The sequence below is a fragment of the Doryrhamphus excisus genome, linkage group LG11 (assembly GCF_037039965.1).
Source record: "Doryrhamphus excisus strain RoL-2023G ecotype Guam linkage group LG11, RoL_Dexc_Guam_v1.1, whole genome shotgun sequence".
In the NCBI taxonomy this organism is placed as follows: domain Eukaryota; kingdom Metazoa; phylum Chordata; class Actinopteri; order Syngnathiformes; family Syngnathidae; genus Doryrhamphus; species Doryrhamphus excisus.
Genome location: NC_136367.1, coordinates 10,450,274 through 10,469,618, shown reverse-complemented (window position 1 = coordinate 10,469,618; position 19,345 = coordinate 10,450,274). Strand labels below are relative to the sequence as shown.

At 45.5% G+C, this 19,345-nt stretch overlaps 1 protein-coding gene across 3 annotated transcripts in view; it reads right to left on the bottom strand.

Annotated features, from left to right (window-relative positions):
* Window positions 1–15,143, bottom strand: part of adcy8 (adenylate cyclase 8 (brain)) — a 47,131-nt gene extending 31,988 nt beyond the window's left edge. Inside the window, exon 1 of one of the 3 annotated variants that reach the window (XM_058067432.2) lies at window positions 13,519–15,143. In XM_058067432.2, the coding sequence (XP_057923415.2) occupies window positions 13,519–14,436 (918 nt within the window). In that variant the 5' untranslated portion in view covers window positions 14,437–15,143. The remainder of the gene's footprint in view (window positions 1–13,518) is intronic. The other 2 variants (XM_058067422.2, XM_058067443.2) reach the window with 2 other exon arrangements.
* Window positions 15,144–19,345: the final 4,202 nt, after the last annotated feature.

Genomic DNA, 19,345 nt, shown 5'->3' with positions numbered 1-19,345 from the left:
CATACGTAAATAAAACATAACATAGATTCACAGACGAGCATTTGGTGACCTTGTTTTATTCCGAGACAGCGGACTTCCTGTGGTTGATTATGTCTCACTGATGTAATGTAATGGCGGCCATGATAGAGTGAAGCTACAAAAGTCCAACAGCACAGTGGTGAGGGATGACTGTACTTTCCTGCATTCCTGCACCCCCCCGAAAAAAAAATCATAATTCAAGGCCAAAAGGAGGCCATCCAAAATGTAGTTGTGATTTGATATTTTTGTGTGAAGTGCTGTTGGATTGCTTTTAGGGCTTGAGTGGAGAATATTGTTCTCACTGCACTTACTGTGTGAGGAAGCATCAAGGGAAGATATTGGTCACACCAAACTACATGGTTAATAGATCTATATAATCGTCTCTTTGAAGACAAACTGCAGGCTGGTACAGAAGTTGAATGGTCTCTATTCAAGTTGATGTTATGGATGTCTGCTGCTGACGTCAAGTCTGTCCCAGTTCTGGTCCCACCCCCCTCCCTCACCCACAAGTGATGTCAGCAGTAATCTAGAACACACGGATCTACGCTCCACATCTCCATCCCAAGATGCCTGACTGGCATGCACTTTGCTTACAAGGCACTGGAGGTTTTGGGTGTGTGCGCATGCGTGTGTGCGCATGCGTGTGTCTGTGGGTGCATGTGGGGGGGTTTGGATGTCTGTTACATCATTATCCTTTCCTCCGTTCACCATTGTTATTTTATCTTTTCCACTCTTGACTTTCTTCAGGCATCTGGTTGGATGAAATAGTGCCTGAGCTGCGTTAAAGAGACACGTTATTTTGGCATGTGCATGAACATATCAGAAGTAGAAGCACGCTGCGCTACGTGTCGTCAGCAGCAGGAGGCGACGCCCACAGGAGCAAGATGGAGCCAGTCAAAGCGATGAGGGAGTATCAGCAATGAGGAGGAGAAAAGTATGATGAAAGCTGACATGTTGGACCAAGTGCTGCACACTAGTTGCACATCCTGTTTGGAACGCAACCTGTCAACATCTTGGTGTGCCGGTAATGCAACACGGCGTCGTGACACCACTAGCTACCTAACACCGTACAGTATGTTATTCACTGGCCCAATACTTTTGTCCACATGCTGTATGTTGTCATGTCATGAGAAGATGATGAAACATCACTGAGGTCGAACAAGGCTTACAGTGGTCTTATAACAGTGACCTCCGACCTCTGACAAAACACCTCATGGCTAATCTGCCACTTGACCCCGCGGCGGCCGTTTAGCCAAGTCCGCCCGCCCCCAACCATGGCGTGCTGACATTTGGCAGCCGCTTGTCTCCTTGATGTCCCTTTATGGACATGCTGGCTTTTCTTCCTCAGAGCAGGAAGTGCAGAGGGACGGGAAGGCAGCGGTTCTGTCTCCATGGGCGATGAACACGCTGATAATCATGTCAATGGAGGCTGAAGGCTGACCCGCATGGCAGCACGTGGTCTCATGAGACCACATTAGAGCATACAAAACTCCATGAGACCACATGGCAGTCGGCGAGTGAGAGCATATATATATTAAACTATTAAAATAAAATATATATTAAAGGACACAAGACCACATGATAGCACATGATACTACACAACATCGTTTCACAACTAAAGAGCAGTTTCAGAGGCAAATTACTATCACTGTCCGCTCCCCACTGAAAGACTGAGCAGAGCACCCCCCCTTCCCCCCCAGCCATGCGGCTTTTCAACACAACAAAGTTGTTCTGTTCCAGCATTTCTGCATGGAAGGAGATGAACCATTGGTGAAGGAGCCACCATAGGTAGCATGCACCCCCTTTTAACCGTTTTCCTCCTGACCTATTATACGAGGTAATATGGAAGTAAGCTAGCTGGCGGCAAACAAAGGTTCTTTTGGTACTGAACGAATGACCAAGGCTTCTTCTTCCTTTGGTGGTGGATCCCTGAAGGGACACAGAATCACGATCACAGCCTGAGGGTGAGAGGAACGATCTGAAATGTAGTCGCCACTAAAGGTCCCACGAGACAGAGCGGCGCCAGCCAGTAGCAGGAATAGAGAGCTAGAAAAGACGCAAAGTGCACCTCAGCACTAATGGAGTCGTCGGCCACATTTAACAGCCTTGCCAGAGGCCGATGACGTTCCTACCGCATGAACATCATCAGGTCTGACAAGCAAATGTCCAAGTGCTGCCAACCTGTGCGGGAACACAAAGAGAACCATCTTGACAATTTCATTGGCCGGTGTCAAACTGCTCTATTTGTCTACGCTAAGAGGTGCTGGTCCAAGTCCAGATGGGCGGGCCAAGCCAATGTTGTCAACATTCAAATGAGTCCAAACCTTTGGAGTCCAAAGCTTGAGCGTGAGAGGTGTAAGTTCCTCAGGTCCAACAGCACACGAATGCTTGACTTGCTCGCTGGCGACGACCTGCTGTTTTTCCACATTTCAAAGAGATAAGCGTAATCCTGCCGTAATCTCATTAAATGCTGACCCGGACGAGCGCTATGAATAGATTACCACTGGGAGATAATTCTGCCTCAAATCATCCTCAGTGTGGAGAATAAGCCCAAATCAGCCTCCAACCATAAGACTAGAAGTTATTCTCCAGCACACCCTGACAAGCCAGGAGAGGGCGCCCCTAGGATGTGTTCGTGTAGCCTTGTTGGCAACTCTGTTAGCATGTTTAGCATCTTCAAAACTTTCATTCTCTGAATGTGGGTGGGAATGGAGACAACCCCGCCTGTCTCCCGAAGTCAGCTGGGATAGGCTCCGGCACCCCCGCGGACCTCGTGAGAATAAGCAGCATCGAAAATGGATGGATGGATAACCTTCATTCTTCCTTATGCGTCCTAAACCAAATATTGCTTCATTTTGGTTCTAGTTTGGTTCCCTTGGACCGCCTCTCTTGGACCGCCTCTCTTGGACCGCCTCTCTTGGACCGCCTCTCTTGGACCGCCTCTCTTGGACCGCCTCTCTTGGACCGCCTCACCTGACACTGGGGGATGGCGCCAAGCCTCAGACAGATGAACTATTAAGAATATAATCATTAATCTTTGTTAATCTTTGTTAACATGGCCGCAACAAAATGAAGTCACTAGTGACCAAAGCACACATTAGAGCAGGGGTGGGCAAATATTTTGACTCGTGGGCCGCATTGAGTTAACAAAATTGTCCAGGGGGCCAGACCATGTATTTAACACACACATTTTCCTTGAATGATTTGTCTAATTGTAGCTGTATGTTCTCATGTGGCTTTTTTCAGGTGCACTTTAAACATCAAACTATGTCACTAAATTTTACATTTTAAAAAAAAAATGACTAAATAAGACATGTTGCCAGTTTGTATGTTAAAAGTTGAAATACTGAAAAAGCAACTGGCGGGCCGGATTCAAACACTTGGTGGGCCGCATGTGGCCCCCGGGCCGTAGTTTGCCCACCACTGCATTAGAGGATGATCATGACAACATCGGTCACAGGAGACCACATAATAGGACAATTAAGAGACATCAGACATGAGAAACAGACGATGAGAGCACATGAGACAATTAGAGACAACATCAGACATGGAGAGCATGACAATAAGCACATGAGACTTTTAGAGACGACATGAAACTATTAGAGACTACATGAGACAATTAGACTACATGAGACAATTAGACTACATGAGACAATTAGAGGTCTACATGAGACATGAGATAGCATGACAATAAGCACATGAGACAATTAGAGGCTACATGAGACTATTAGAGACTACATGAGACTATTAGAGACTACATGAGACAATTAGAGACTACATTAAACTATTAGAGGTCTACATGAGACATGAGAGAGCATGACAATAAGCACATGAGACTATTAGAGACTACATGAGACAATTAGGGAATACTCGCGAGTACATGAGACATTCATTAGACCATGAGAGAAGTAGAGACTCATGAATTGTCAGTCACCAAAGGTTAGTCCTTCCTGTCAGTTTTCCACAATAAAATACTCTATTATGGCACCTTAGTGTGTAGATGTGATATTTAAAGTCAGTGTTTGTGGTTGATTGGCGTGTCGTGTGTTGACGTGTGAGCGTGACAGGGGCTTCCAGCACGACGTGCTGGTGACTTAATGAAGACATATGAGCATGGAACATCGCCATGCGTCATCAGCTCTTCACCTGCTGCTCATCCTCACGCTCAACCTAGGGACTTTCCACCAAATTCTCTGTAGAGACGCAGCTGATGGTTGAGATGATCAGTTGGTCTTGACTTTTGAATGACACGGCCATCCTAAACACTAATAATAGAATTAATATATATAATTATATAGCGATAGCGGGTGGGAGGGGTCTAAGGTTGGCCTTCAGTGGCAAATGGGTCGTACAATTCAGTTAGGACATTTTTAAAAAGGCAAGACCTTCAGAGTTGGAACTGGCATCACGCATGACATCATGAGGATGACACGGACGTAGATTTTAATGAATTAAACGTCTTATCATCAGCATTAGCATCAACTCATCAACATAATGGATGATTGCAGGTCTGCTCTGATTCAACACAAAAAGCAGACTAAAAGCTTTTTGTGGCAACAAGACATTTTTGGAGCCGCCATTAAAAGCTTCATTAAACATTTAGAGCGACTGAGTGCAGTGTCTGCTAACACTGTCCCGCGCCAACGCTGAGGACGAGGCCCACGATGGAGGCCGAAGATGCTTGATCCCCCTGAGACCCTTGTTAGTGATACTCCAGCTGGAGAAAAAAGAACTGGACAAGCAGAGGTCAGTCAGCGGTAACAAGCATGTCATGATACACTACTGGGGGGGGGGGTCTTGATGATGTCATCAGTTAATTTGCATGATTGACCATGTGCATGTCAATTTTATGGACACTGTGGGAGAAGAAAAAAACAATCCATTTTCCTCCGCTTATTCAAGTCCGGGTCACGAGGGAAGCAGTCTCAGTAGGGATGCCCAGACTTCCCCGTCCCCGGCCACCATCCAGCTCCACTGAGAGGACACCAAGGCCTTCCCAGGCCAGCTGGGAGACGTAATCCCTCCAGCGTGTCCTCGGTCTGCCCTGGGACCTTCTCCCAGCTGGGCATGCCCGGAACACCTCACCATGGAAGCATCTGGGAGGCATCCCAAATGTTCGAATGACCTCAACTGGCCCCTCTCCATGTGAAGGAGCAGCGACTCTAACCTGAATGACTAAGCTCTTCATTCTTCTTAGCCTGACTCCAGCCACCCTTTGGAGTTCTTTAGGTTACCGTCCCCCCTGTCAAGGATTTCACTTCACAAATATGGTAGTGTTTTGTGAAGGTGGGCTTTAGCCTTTTCCACCACAATCGGCGGGTCTACCCGAGTTTTCTTTAACACGGGTAGTCCCGCAAAAAATGTGTCATGACCACATTTCCACTAAGGATTTTGTGCCAAGATTGTCTGCACTCCATGAACACGGACCTACATACCACATCCAAAGTGGCGGGTAGTAGATGCAGCATAGGGAGAGATGGCGAATGAGGAGGACTCCAGTGAGGAGACAGTGTTTGCCAAAGGGAAGTAGAGACACTACTTTAACCTCATTGAGGTCAAAGGTAAAAATGTACACGTTGAATGTACATTATGTCCCCGAAAAAAAACTTTGTCCACGTCTTGTATGAGCAACTCAAACCTACAGAAACATCTGTCAACTGCAATAAATTCAAACCTCTGTAATGGTACCCGTCTTTGCTGTGGGGGGGTGCAAGCAGGGGCGAGTAATGCAATAGTTACTTTTACTGGTAACTAGTTACTCTTGTGTTGGAGTAACTCAGTTAGTAACTCAGGTACTTTTTTGGAGAAGTAACTAGTAACTATAACTAATTACCTTTTTTAAAGTAACATGCCCAACACTGAAAATGATATATTTTACAAACTCGATACATTTCGATTTGATACATTCGATAGATACATTGTATAGACGACTCGGTTTGATCCAGTGTATTGTACCTTTAATGTTTGTCAATGTAGACACTAATCTTGCATTAAAAAACAAATAAAGTGGCATTCTTACAGTATGTCATGATTTGCACGCTGCTTGCCTGCTAGCATCTGCTGTTTCATTACAGTCCTGCAGACCCTAACCCTAACCCTCCTTCGGGTTCTTCTGACAAACAAATGATAATGTTTCAGGCAATGAAATCAATTAGTAAAGGCGGAGCTATGTAGCTATGTATGCGGATGTCCCAACGAGTTCAAGTTCTTCATTTACAAATATGTTGCTTTCAGTTCAACAATCTTCCAAAAAATGAACGTGTTCATTGAACGCATTCTTTTGAACTTGCACAACACGGTATGGCATACTCTTCAACTTCGTGCCTGACGGGGCCACAGTTCGTCTCCCAGGTCTGGAGGGCCTTCTGTAAGCAGTGGTGGGGCAGGGTTTCTTGGGGGCTCAAAACAAGAAATTCATGGGGCCCCCGTTGCGATAAATAAACAAATCTCGTAGCTCGCAAAGATTTACAGCCAATACTGAAGGCAGATAGGGAATTGCTGGGGGGCCCCCCAAGGGGGTTTGCTATGTTGTTGTTTCATAATTGCATTGTAAATGCCCATTGTTGTCGTTTCTGTGCAGTACATGTATTAGCGTTACCCCCTAAAAGTCGGGGCCCCATGCCTGGTTTACCTGTTGGCACCCCCCGCCTGTCTGCAAGGCATTAGGAGCTTGTCTCCCTGCCATCCATTCACCGCCACCTGAGAGGTGCGCATCGGATCTGGCGGGATGCTCCTGCTGCTCTTGGACGCACTGTGGGGATGAAAGGCAGCTGGCAGATCGACATAGAAATATCATATCTGCTCAAGCGGGAGGGATATGGACCAGAGGAATTCTTCTAAGTCTCCCACTCCTGGATCTGCGACCCCTCACTCATCCAGGAAAAAAAAACATGTGGGCCGCCCGGGGGCATCATAAAAATGGGGGGGTGAGGGGGTACTGTCACAATTTGCATGCTGCTTGTCTGCTGCCATCGGCTGTCTCGTTCCAGCCCTGCAGAGGTCCCCCCCCCCACATCATTTACAATGAAGTCTTCTTAAAGCAAGCAGTCCAGCTATTCTTTGTCAGATTGTTGTTTCACCTTGCCAGCGTTGTGGACACCGTGGTCTTTCTGCCACAATTGCTAGAAATCCTTTCCTTTATCTGTTTGTCACGGGGAGATAAATTACCGGCGTCTTTGGCTGCTATTTGGTTCTTCCTCCTTGTGAGTTCCTTTTGTTATAATTGAATACCTTTTTTACTCCATCTTGCCCATGTTTCTGCTCTGGGGTCCACAAAACCTGGCACATGTGCCAGCGGTCGTAAGATTGTATTTTCAAATGTGTAAAAGAGCAATTGATGTCCCCAAGCATGCTATAAGGCAGGGGTCCTCAACGTCAAATTTGATATAAATGGATGGGAATTTTAGAAATATGGGCCATCATTTTATTTTAAAAATATATACATCACACATATAACACATATAAATGACAGTTTTGCACAATTAGTTGCAAGTGGCAACATGTCCCACTTCGTATGACAGTCTTTGAATGCACCGTCTAACTTTATCCCACGGTGCACAGAAACTACTATACTGTATTTCCCCCCTTTTTCTTTCACTTATACTTAATCCCAAATGCTGACACTATGTGGGAATGGAAAAGGGAAGATCTGATGTTGTCATCGACTGCTAATGTGAATCTCTGTATTCATTGAGTACTTTTAGCAGGATGTTGTTCCTACAATACCTAATATATGATCAACTAGATCGCTAGGCTATAATGTACATCCATTCTCGTCTTCTACGGGGAATGTGTGACACTGCTTTCACCGGAAGCCCAGGCTCTCGCGTTGTTTAAGAGATGGACCGGTTTCTAGTCTTGTGATAGCCGGTGCATGTCTCACCAATCTCAGGATTAATGGCTGATTCTAATCGATCCAGGAGGCTTCTACCGGTGGAACCATATTACTTACTTGTCAAGCTGGATATCCGGTCGCATCAGTTTATTGTTCACAACCCGGGCTGTTAATTGGAAGTTGTATTTTAAAAGCATTCACTAGCTTGATAGCTCGTTGGTGAGGGGAATCTACGCTTAACAAAATGTACTGTGACTCTCACAAAACAAGAAGAGAGAACATAAAGGACGGGGGAACATAGAGGCCAAAACAGGGACGTTTTTAAACCTTGGAATAATGGTTGAGAAGTGAAAATGATTGGGTTAAAATGATGTAATACACAAGGAACATCTATGAGTGGCGCTGTAAACGGACATGCAGACGGAACCATGCAATACACCAAACTATAGAAGAAGAAAGGACGGATGCGCATAAATCCGTCATGGAACTACTTCTACTATTCATTTTGGACAATAAGACAACCAAATCTCAGGAGAATGTGGACTGGGGTGAGTACTGTCCATTGAAATATTATATTACATATTTTGGTATTATTGTTGGCTTGTCATTAAAGGTTAGTTCTGGTGAGTTCCCGTCACGGGTCTGGGATTATAAGGTTTTCTGTTAAGCAGTGGTTCGGCCGTCAGTACAGAATCGTCAAGCCGGTGTTTTCAGATTTTTGCACTCTGAAAGCCATTTTATAAAAATCCATATTTTAGAAGTGACAACTCTGCCAGAAAAAGCAGAAGACCGCTTCACTCGTTGCTCATCTCCGTGGCCGTGCTGCACGCACGCCGTTACTCCACTCCCCTCAACCAATCCCAAAATTCCAATCACTGTTTGTATGCAAATGAGCCGACATGCAGCACAGACTTTATGGAAGCAGAGAAAGTGACCCATTTGAGAACTAATAATTAACAACTAAAACCAAAGATTAACATCACGTAGGATATTTTATTCTACTGTTCATTTTCCCTCAAGGTGGATGAGGAGGAGATACCGACAATATACCATCAAAGGTTTCTCCTATTTGGCGATGCAGAGCATAACTGCAGGTGGATCACAAGCATGATGCCTGGATTAGCCTGCTGCTGTGTTTAATGTAAGTACCAAGAACAGGTGACATTTAAAGGCAATGAGAGGCATTCATTTGATTGGTTAAGATGACACTCAGATGTGTTTAACCCTTTCATGCCTTCTCTCCTCCCTCTTTGCCACCTGCGCTGGTGAGAGGGATGGAGGTGTGGGCGCGCCACGCTGCACCACTCACAAAAATAGAGCCCTATTTGTTTAAAGCGGGTAGTTTACCACCTGACATCTCAATGACCCAGATAGGCTACCCCATTATCCAGTAGTAATCGTGTTTTGGTGTCTGACCCGAAAAATATTGTATTAGCTCTGGCCACCCGCATTGCGGTAGAAAATGGATGGATGGATTCAAATGAAATTAAAATGAATTTTAGTGCATTAAGAAATATCTGAGAGCCAGATGCAGTCATCAGAAGAGCCACATCTAGCTTCCTCGCCATAGATTCCCATAGATCAGTGGTCGGGAACCTTTTTGGCTAAGAGAGCCATGAAGGCCAGATATTTTAAAATGTGTATCTGTGAGAGCCAGCACACTTTCGTGAGCAGCGTAGTGTCTAATAATAAATCAAATACTTGTTGCCATTCATACAACTTCTGCTGCTCCATAATTTTGCACCATACTCAGTATATTTCATTCTTTTGGCCATCTTTGCCACAAGGCTTGGTTCTGCAGCTTTAGCTAGGTGACTATTTGACTAAAGGATAAAAGTTTATATTTACATGTTGACATCTCAATGACCGAGGTAGACTACCGCATTACCCAGTAATAATCGAGTTTTGGTGTTTGACCTGGAAAATATCAGGAAAGATGGATATGGTCGGCCGTATTGCAGTAGAAAATAGATGGACGAATTAAAATGCATAAAAATTGTTGATTTTTAATATTATTTTTAACAGTCATTTCTGTGATGTTTACTTTAAAATGTTAGCAAAAATACATTTTTATTGTGGTAAGAAATGCTTGAGAGCCAGATACAGTCATCAAAAGAGCCCTACCTGGCTCCCGAGCCATAGGTTCCCTACCTCTGCCATAGATCGTAAATTGGGATTCAGCCTAAGTTTAAGTCCACAACGGTACTGAATGAGACACAGCTTTTGTTTCGAACCATGTCAGGTAAGTTGTAGCAACAAGGTTGCCGGATATCACAGCTGGATAAGCCAAAGAATAAGCTAAACAAGCTGAGTGTTTGACATTTTTACAGCCCATTGATAAAAAGACATCAAATGAGGTGACTTGAGCAGACAACAGCTTATTGTGAAGAAATGCTGATCATTGGAAAGCTTTTATTCTGTGCTGAGCTGTACTTTCTTTCGTTCTATCGCATGTTAAGGACATACGATGGAGCCTGATGTCACCCTCACTTGCCCCCTTTTTTCACACTTTATCTCCTCTCTACAGCCGCTGCTTCAGGTAAGCCGAGTTTGACCTTGAAAGAGGAAGCGCCGGCACAGCTCACGCTTTAAACGTGTGCACGTGTAAATGGTAAGTGTGTGTGTGTGTGTGTGTGTGTGAATGCCTACGAGATACAGTGCTGTTGACTTCATAATGGCCTCTGCTTCACAGAAAACCCCTCAGAGTGACCTCGCACACACAGACACACACAGACACACACAGACACACACAAACGCACACGCGCACACTGGGATGCCGTCAAACAAGCTAATCTGTTATTTACAGACACGTTTGTTCTTTTAAGAGCTGTTAAAAAGACTAAATGACTCAGCCATCAATAGCAGCACAATGTCCAATGTTATATTGTTATATGTGATATTTCTTCCAGAGGGGGAAGGCAGAGGGTGGGGGGTGGGAGTGGTGGTGGGGGAGTCAATACCAGCTTATTGTTTCCTTAGTGAGAAGATCAGAACACTGTGGCTTTGAAGGAAAGACAGCGCTCAATACATCGGGCCGCAGACAAAGGATGGGGCGGCCATGGGGGCCCCTGGAGACTCTAAAGAGACAGGCGGGATCGATGGAGGCTATTCCGAGCCTGACGGGATGAGACGAACAAGGCGGAGTTGGGAATCTTAAATGTTGGTTATGCCGGATGCTAAACGGCTGCTTGGCACATGGACTCACGTACATGTAAGCGCATGCAGGGCACCCTGCGGCTGACCATCGGCAAGACTGGTCAATGTCTGTCTCAAGAACAACAGAGACTCACAACATAGAGTTGGGTGAGCCTAGTTTGTACAAACATGGAGAGAGAAAAGAACCACAAGTCATACAATGCAGAATTCCCCCGTACCATTTGGGAAAAACACGCCTCTAAAGTCACATAAAACACATCAAACGTCAGAGTTCACATGCAGTTCACATGTATAGTTTAGGACATTTTTGTGTTCTTAGCATGACTTTGTCCAGAAGAAGGCTCAGTGGAGTCCGTATCAACAAGGAGTGTTAAGAAAGGAAGACTAATATTGACATGAAGTTACCAATACAACTCCAGCGTCACCATACGCTAGGCCACTTGTTGATGCTTTTAACATGTGACTTAACCCGTAAGGATACAACAAAGCTACTGAATGATGCTGAAGACATTTGGGATGTTTTTTGTCAAATACTACGAAACAAATCCATCGTTTATTGCGGTTAATTGGTTCCAGACCCGACCGTGATAAATGAATTTCTGTGAAGTGGCATTCCATATTTATAAACCAAATATTTTCATAGTTCAAGCATAGAAAACCATAACGTTTTTATCCTAATTAGAGCACTCTAGATATGAAGTAACATCCCTATAGTCACCTATATAGTATATTACCCCATATAGTAGACATAATCAGGTGATGTCGCAGGTTCAGAGTTGAGTCTTAGCTTGTCATGGCTTACGGCTTCGACAGTACCGTGTGTTATTATTATGATTATTATTACCATGATGATGTTATTATTATTGTGGCTGTTGTGAGATAGTTTAAACCTACAATAAAACATTACAGTAAGATTACTGACTAGTGACCAGTATAGAATACTACACAGCATCACGTTTTTCAATGCATCTTCTGAATGCCTTATACAGTCAGCCCTCGCTACATCGTGGTTTGAACATTGCTCACTCGCTCGTATTGACAACTAAACAGGTATCAACCATCATATTTTTAAAAAATGTACTAATTAATAAATGGTTGCTGTTTCGTGGTTGGTTATGGCCTTTTATTATACTGAAAGACATGTTCGAAGTATTCTATGTTACACTGATGAGACATGAAATTCGATTATATTATCACCTTCACACTGCATGGAGTCAGCCATGGCCCGTTTTCCTCCCATTCCATGTGGAAGTGGTCGGTTTTTGGCTTCTTAATTTGTCCTTCTCCTCCACTTCATTTGAAAGCCTTTCTTAGGTTTGGAATAAATAACCGGTGCATAACTAGTTAGCTCAGTAGTATGTAATCTCGTGTCCCTGCCGTGATCCTGTAGCATGCGCAATGTGAACGTGTAAAAGTGACTATAGGAATGTCATTTCATGTCTGCAGACATGAAATAATGGTAAAAATAAGATTTACTAAGTTAAAAACACGTTTTCTATCTGCTGTAACTACAAAAATATTCTATATTACCTAAGAAAATATTCCATGCTGAAATTCACTTATCCCAGTCGGTCTGAAACCAACTTGACAATGCTATGCTTGAAAATGCTAAATTTATCCAAAAAATACATAAAGATGAATTAAATTCAATTTTACCCAATACCAGGCCACATGACAACCACATGACAACCACATGACAACCACATGACAACCACATAACAACCACATGACAACCACTCCAAAAGTGTTTCCTATCATCAACATCATGATTTTACAAGTTTAAGTAAAAATAAGTCTTGGACACATTTTAGCACATTTAAAGTGTTCTTTTGGCTTCTTGTGGGTTAAAAACATTGACTGTACACCAAATAAAGCTTTTAGGGTAGCCACGGTTTGACAGTGGCACAGATTATTATTAGTCCGGGAAAAGGGAATGGGATATGGGAAAGACAGGCATCATGGTGCACCACTTCCGTGAACGTGTTCTTTAAAAACCTTCACTTCCTGTGTCGGACATGAGTGCGAGATTAGTGGTAATGAATTAGTGAGTTCTTATCTGACTTGCATCTAGCATCTAATCAGGTCATCAGCAGCATTAGAGATCCTTCTCCTGACCTTTGACCTTCCATGTCAGGAAGATTATACATCATAACGTCAGCACTTTTTAAGCAGCGTAAAATGAAAAGATGGATTCTACTTGAATGACTTCCATCTCTGCAGGACTCCAATAATCGTATTCTGTATAAAAGATGTGGAAATGATCACCAGCGGGAGGCGCTAAGAGTGTGCGTGTGCTTGGAGATTCTAGTTTTAGAACGTGGACCGCTCCCATGGCGCTGAAAGACTCTGTCAGCGGAACATTGGAACATGAGCGGTCCTGATGGAAGAGACTCACATTGACGACCAGGACTAAAATAGGCAAGGAAAGGCAGATGGAGACAACTAACGAGCGGAAGAGGAAAAGCGCGAAGGAACGAGGGAAGGAGACACGTCGGCAGGCTCGCACTCACCTGGTTCGTGGAGAGCGGTGCATTGTGGGAGAGGAGGAGGCGGACCAGCAGGTGAAGCCCCGAGGTGAAGAGTCCGGCCAGGATGGCCCAGGCGAGGGGGAGGGGCAGCATGCTGTACGTGGCGAAGAGCGCGAACAGGACGTAGCCCACCCCGTCGCCCAGCAGGCCGTAGCCCAGACCCGCGGCCAGGATCTGCGTGGCCATGGCCACCCACGTGACCACGCCGCTGTACTGCAGGTATCCATGCGAGGTGGTCTCCTTGCGGACCACCACTAAGGCACAGATGACAACCTCTATGCCGGCGAAGAAGCCCAGCAGCGCGCCCTTCACCGGGTCCATGGGCGAGGAGGCCATGCCGAGGTGCAGTACCAGCAGGGTGACTTTGGTCACCACGTCCAGGATGTTCATCACCACCACGGACTTGCGCCTCTGGCCCAGGAAGTAGCGCTGGTACAGACGCTCCAGGTCTCGGGACTTGAAGGCGTTCCGCAGCGTGGGAAAGATGACGCCGCGGTACGTGTAGCCCCAGTTGAGGAAGAAGTCCGAGTTGGTGGGCGCGCAGTCGATCTGCAGGAAGCCCAGGTCGCTGCTGGCCCGCTCGGGGAAGACCTTGGTGCCGCCGTTGTTGTGCCGCTCCCCCAACGACGTCCGGCCCGCCGATTGCTTCCGGGCGTCCTGCTGCGGCTCGTAGGGCTCCTTGGCGTCCCCTCCCCCGCCCTGCTCGTGGATGAAACGCTGCTCGGTGATGTGGCGGACCGCGTTCTGCCACAGCAGCCGCTTGGGTCTGCCGGTGCCGTCGGTGGTCCCTCCTCCTCCTCCTCCTCCGCCGCCGCTGCTGCTGCCGCTGCTGCTCGGCGTCCTGTTGATGGTATACAGCTCCTCGCTGGCACTCGAACAGCGGACCTCGGACAGCTCCATGCTGGCGCCGGGGGCGGGGGGGGGGGGTCAGTTATCTCAGCGCCTTGGCGCGGAACACGTCCTGCTGTGCGCGTGGAACCCGGGGCGCGTGCTTCTTCTCCGTGGGGCTGCGGCGCGAGGCGGCGCCGACGCGGGGGGAAGTCATTGTCACGCCAGGGATGCCGCGGAGGAAAGGGCTCACGGTCCACGCACTGTGATGAGGATGATGATGATGATGATGCTGGCGGAGGAGGAGGAGGAGGAGAGGATTAGCCCCACGCGTGTCCGGACAAAGGCTCGAAGCACCGTCCGCCACACAACAAGGCTGGGAGAGTGGGGGTCACGCTGTCGGATCCGAAAAACATCCGGAATGTTTCTTCACATTCCCGCGTCTTTCCGGGACATCCATCACATGACGACTGTGGTCAACTTGTGCTCAATGTCATGCAGCCTCCTCCTCCTCCCATGCAACACCTGGCTCAGCGAGGGAGGGGGGATGAGGACTCAACACAAGCCTACATAAAATATGTCAAAAAAGCCTCCCTCCCTCCTCCTCCTCCTCCTCCCGAAGTAGTGACCTCGTCTGACGTCATCTCTTCCTTCATCGACTGACATTTGAAGACGAACAAAAGCTCCAGCGAGTCACGTGGTTTGACAAGCGACTGACCTTCACAGCTCCCCGCGCGACCTTGACGGCCAACAGAGGAGACCCTCGGCCGGCTGGTTGTCGTTGCGACACCTCGAGAAGGTACTTCGAAGCAGTCGGGTGTAACAACACAGACCTCCACCAGGGGGCAGCGCTTCCAGCACGGCAGCGAGTTAGGCAGCTTAATGTAGCGAGTAACACCGCAGTGCAAAGCTTCGTTTAGATGGAGTTACACGACGTCCATCAAGTCATGAGGTTCCTGACCATGTGTTATGCACGTGTTCGGTAAACATAGTATCATATCATAACATAACATATCATATCATAACATATCATAACATATCATAACATATCATAACATATCATAACATATCATAACATATCATAACATATCATATCATATCATATCATATCATATCATATCATATCATATCGTTATCATACCACCAATCATGGACACTATCAGCCTATTGATTAGTAATGGTGACTTGAGGTCTTCATCATCTTCACCAGTTGACCATCAGAAGAAGAAACATCGTCAGTAGACATGACCCCCGCAAAAATCAGATCCAGCCAATATAAATGATTTAAATGTAAATGATTTGATGAATAAATACTCCCCCCCCATGGTAGACCCAGCTTCATACAGTACGTACACCCTTAGTCACAAAATGAAGTTTTGGTGTTAAAATACATCTATGTGATGTGTTTCTACTTGGGCTGTCAAACGATTCAAATATTTCATCATGATTAATCACAATTTGTCCACAGTTAACTCATAATTAATCACATTTAATTGCAGATGGAAATAAGTTTTTATCTATACTATGTTTTTCAAAAAAGTAAGTATTCATCATTGCTGGTTGCAATTAGCTCCAACCCACAGCTAACAGCAGATTGAACCTGAGTCACAACAGAGTGATTAACAGATTTGCCTCACTGAAAAACAGATGGCACACTTTGATGCTGCCACCCAGCAAGTAGCCGGCTACAGTTGTGTAATGTGTTGTGTAATACGTGTATACGTAGGTATTTTTTGTTGACAGACTTGATGGTTGATGGTGTTAATGTGCTCAAAAAAATTGTGTTTTCAACATGTGTTTTCATGCAAATGTAATGGTGGCCTAAAACGACTGAGTATCTCTACTAAATCTGTCCAAAAGTGGGGAAGTTATAGCCCGCTTCTTGTTCCTTATTTGGTTTTTGGATTTCCTAATGTCTACTACATTCATTCATATCCTGTGCATCTCCAGGGGGCTAAGTCACCCCGTCCTCAGAACCTAGTGATGCCCCTGATTGTCGTCGTTGCTAAATGGCTAACGCTAGCATCAGAGAGATCATCAGAGAGATGTAAAAATGTGAATAGCACTGCTTAGTTGGGCCACTCTTATGCCAAGGTAGCACTGGATATGACAATAAAAACCATACCTGCACTGCTCCAGTCTCTGGCAGGCCATGGAATCCGTGATAAGTCCAACACACCCACAGTAGAGCCAAATAACTTTGGTCTTGCTACAAGAGCCATCTGCCAGGCTTTGAAGCTAACTTTACCAATCGAAATACTCTTTTCTTTCTCCATTTCCCATCAATATTTGTTCCAGCTCGTGGCTACAGAGTTACAGTGCTTCAACCAAACTACGGTGGGGGCCGAGGGTCAAACAGGAGGAGCGCACGTTAATCACGTCATTAAGGTGTTAGCTTTGAAAATGAGAGGAAACGGCAATATTTATTTTGTAAGTTGATTTCGGAATGTGCCTCTACATTTTCTGCTTTCACTTCTACAATTGGAAGTTAAGTCCTGTAACCTGGAGGTACGCTAACTGAGGTTCCGCTGTCCTTTTAAAAGACTGTATTTTTAATATCTGTCACCATTAGTCATCCAAGGAGACTGGTGCAGGCATAAAAGACCAGTTGATTATCAATCCATCAAAGTGGAAGCACGCAATATGAATCTGCTTCCCAATCACATGGTCTGTGTGTGCTAATCCAATGCTAAAACAGTCCAACCTGGTCTAATTAAGGTGTTTATATCCTTTTCATTAAGATGCTTCCAACCCAGTCCAAGCAATCATTCTGATTTCTTGAGTGCGTGCTAAACAGGGAGTGTGGCGGTCGGAACATACGCCGAGCAGCCATGCAAGTGTTAGCAAACAGAGAGCAGCTTCCGAGATGTTTGTACAACCGTGTTGTGAAGACTGAGCTGGCTGGCTGGCAGAGGAAGCCATCTCAGTTAATCTGGTTTGAGTCAGGACGCCATCAGCGTGTAGACAGACGATTGGGGGGGGGATCCGTCATCACCCCGCTGAGCGCAAAATTTCTGCCCCACTTTCCTTATCCAAGAGAAGCGGGCCAAGGCCTGTCAGAGCTCGGACTCGGATTAGATGAGTAGCAATGATTCCCTCGTAAACCTTGAGGAGCTGAGAGAGGCCACCCCCCTGCCCCCCCACTTTGACTCACGCATGCCCGCCAGCGAGAGGAAAGTTGCCTCATTGCTATTCAGTCTATTTTTACCCGCCTTTCGTCTGCCGCCTCTTTGCTGCTGCTATGCCTCTTTGTGCTGAGTCCCAGGAAAGGAGACTTAACAAAATCCTTTTCCCAAACCGCCATCAAGCACCACTTTTATTCCGCACGTCTTCTCTTTGTACTCCAAGTAGGCCACAAGTCCTCCTGCAAAGCTGTGGGGTGAGCAAAGCGTTTCACAATGCATTCGTATCAGCTCTCTGTCAGGTAAATACACTTTGTCACATGTACTGCAGAACATCTCCCAGCTTAGATATCAGTAAGTGTATGTATGCAGTGGATTATGTGTATTTGATAAATAATAAGCAACCTCAATGACTAAGTAGTCAGGTATGGACTATACGTCCTGTACTGACTCCGCATCAAATGATGAAATATTTGCAGTGGTGATTCTTTTTTCTTTATAAACAATGAAAGGCAAACAAAACACAATTAGACTTGCCAGTGGCCACGTGGGCGTATCCTGTCTTTACTGATCGTGTCTTCATGCAAGCCAGCTCACAAACATAAAAGTACAATTTAGCCCTGAATGTTGTAGCGTTGTTGAGTTTAAGAAGCTAATTCACTGTTTGAGCAAAAAATTACCGTATAAAGACTAAAGCCCCTTTTTGCCACATAGGAAGCACTTTGGCCTGTCCAAGTCTCACTGTCATTGGTCAATATGGACTCATTGACAATGCAGAGCGCTCAATCTTGTCTTGCAGTTTCTCTTACCGTCACCCAGGCGACTCTTCCATTGGCAGCAACGCTAGCATCCTGAAAGACGAACAAAATGTCTGTTGTCGCCACTAAAACTCAGAAGTGTTTGCGGACGTTTGGGACACAGGAGTACTAGCATGAGTAGTCAGTCTATTGGTCTCACAGACCATTAGTATTACAATATTTTATTATTCTAAAAGGAAAACGTTCTACAAAAGAGTGGTTAGCATGTAGGCCACACAGTCAGGAGATTGGGAAGATACACCTACGTGCGTGGGTTTTTTCCGGGAACTCCGGTTTCCTCCCCCATTCCAAAAACATGCTATGTTAATTGGCCACTCCAAATTGTCCATAGGTATGAATGTGAGTGTGAATGGTTGTTTGTCTATATGTGCCCTGGGATTGGCTGGCCACCAGTCCAGGGTGGACCCCGCCTCTCGCCCCAAGACAGCTGGGATAGGCTCCAGCATAAGCAGCATAGAAAATGGATAGATGGATGTCACAAAAAAGGTCACCATAAAGCACGTCAACACTGCCACCTACTGATCACAATGAGGTACAGTACAGGAAAACAATACAGACATATTTTAAAGATGAAAAAAGATTGTTGCTGCAATGTATTTATTTTTTAAATGGATAAATGTTACTAAGCCAAAGTGGTGCAAGGTTGCGCATTGATGAATGAAAAGACTATTGGAGATCAGTTATCAGCGTTAACTTGGGCATTCACACACTCCACTTTATTCTACCAGCCGACCTCCCTTGTTCTATTATGGAAGACAGTGTTGCTTTTGGCAATAATATTTTTCAACTCTTCATAGCGTCCATAATACATAATTACTCACCTTGTGTAAAATAGACTGGCTGGGATTGCTTTGCTCTTGAGCAGAAGTGGACGACGACGAGGTCAACAACATTCCCATTGATGTAAACAAAGAGCACAAAGCCGAGAACCAGACTTGACAAAGTTGATAACCACCAATGCAGCACCTTTTCTTGGGGACTTGGGTTTTCTTGAGCTGCATCTTGAGCACAAAGTCCAGGTTTGTACTCCCTGGGATTACT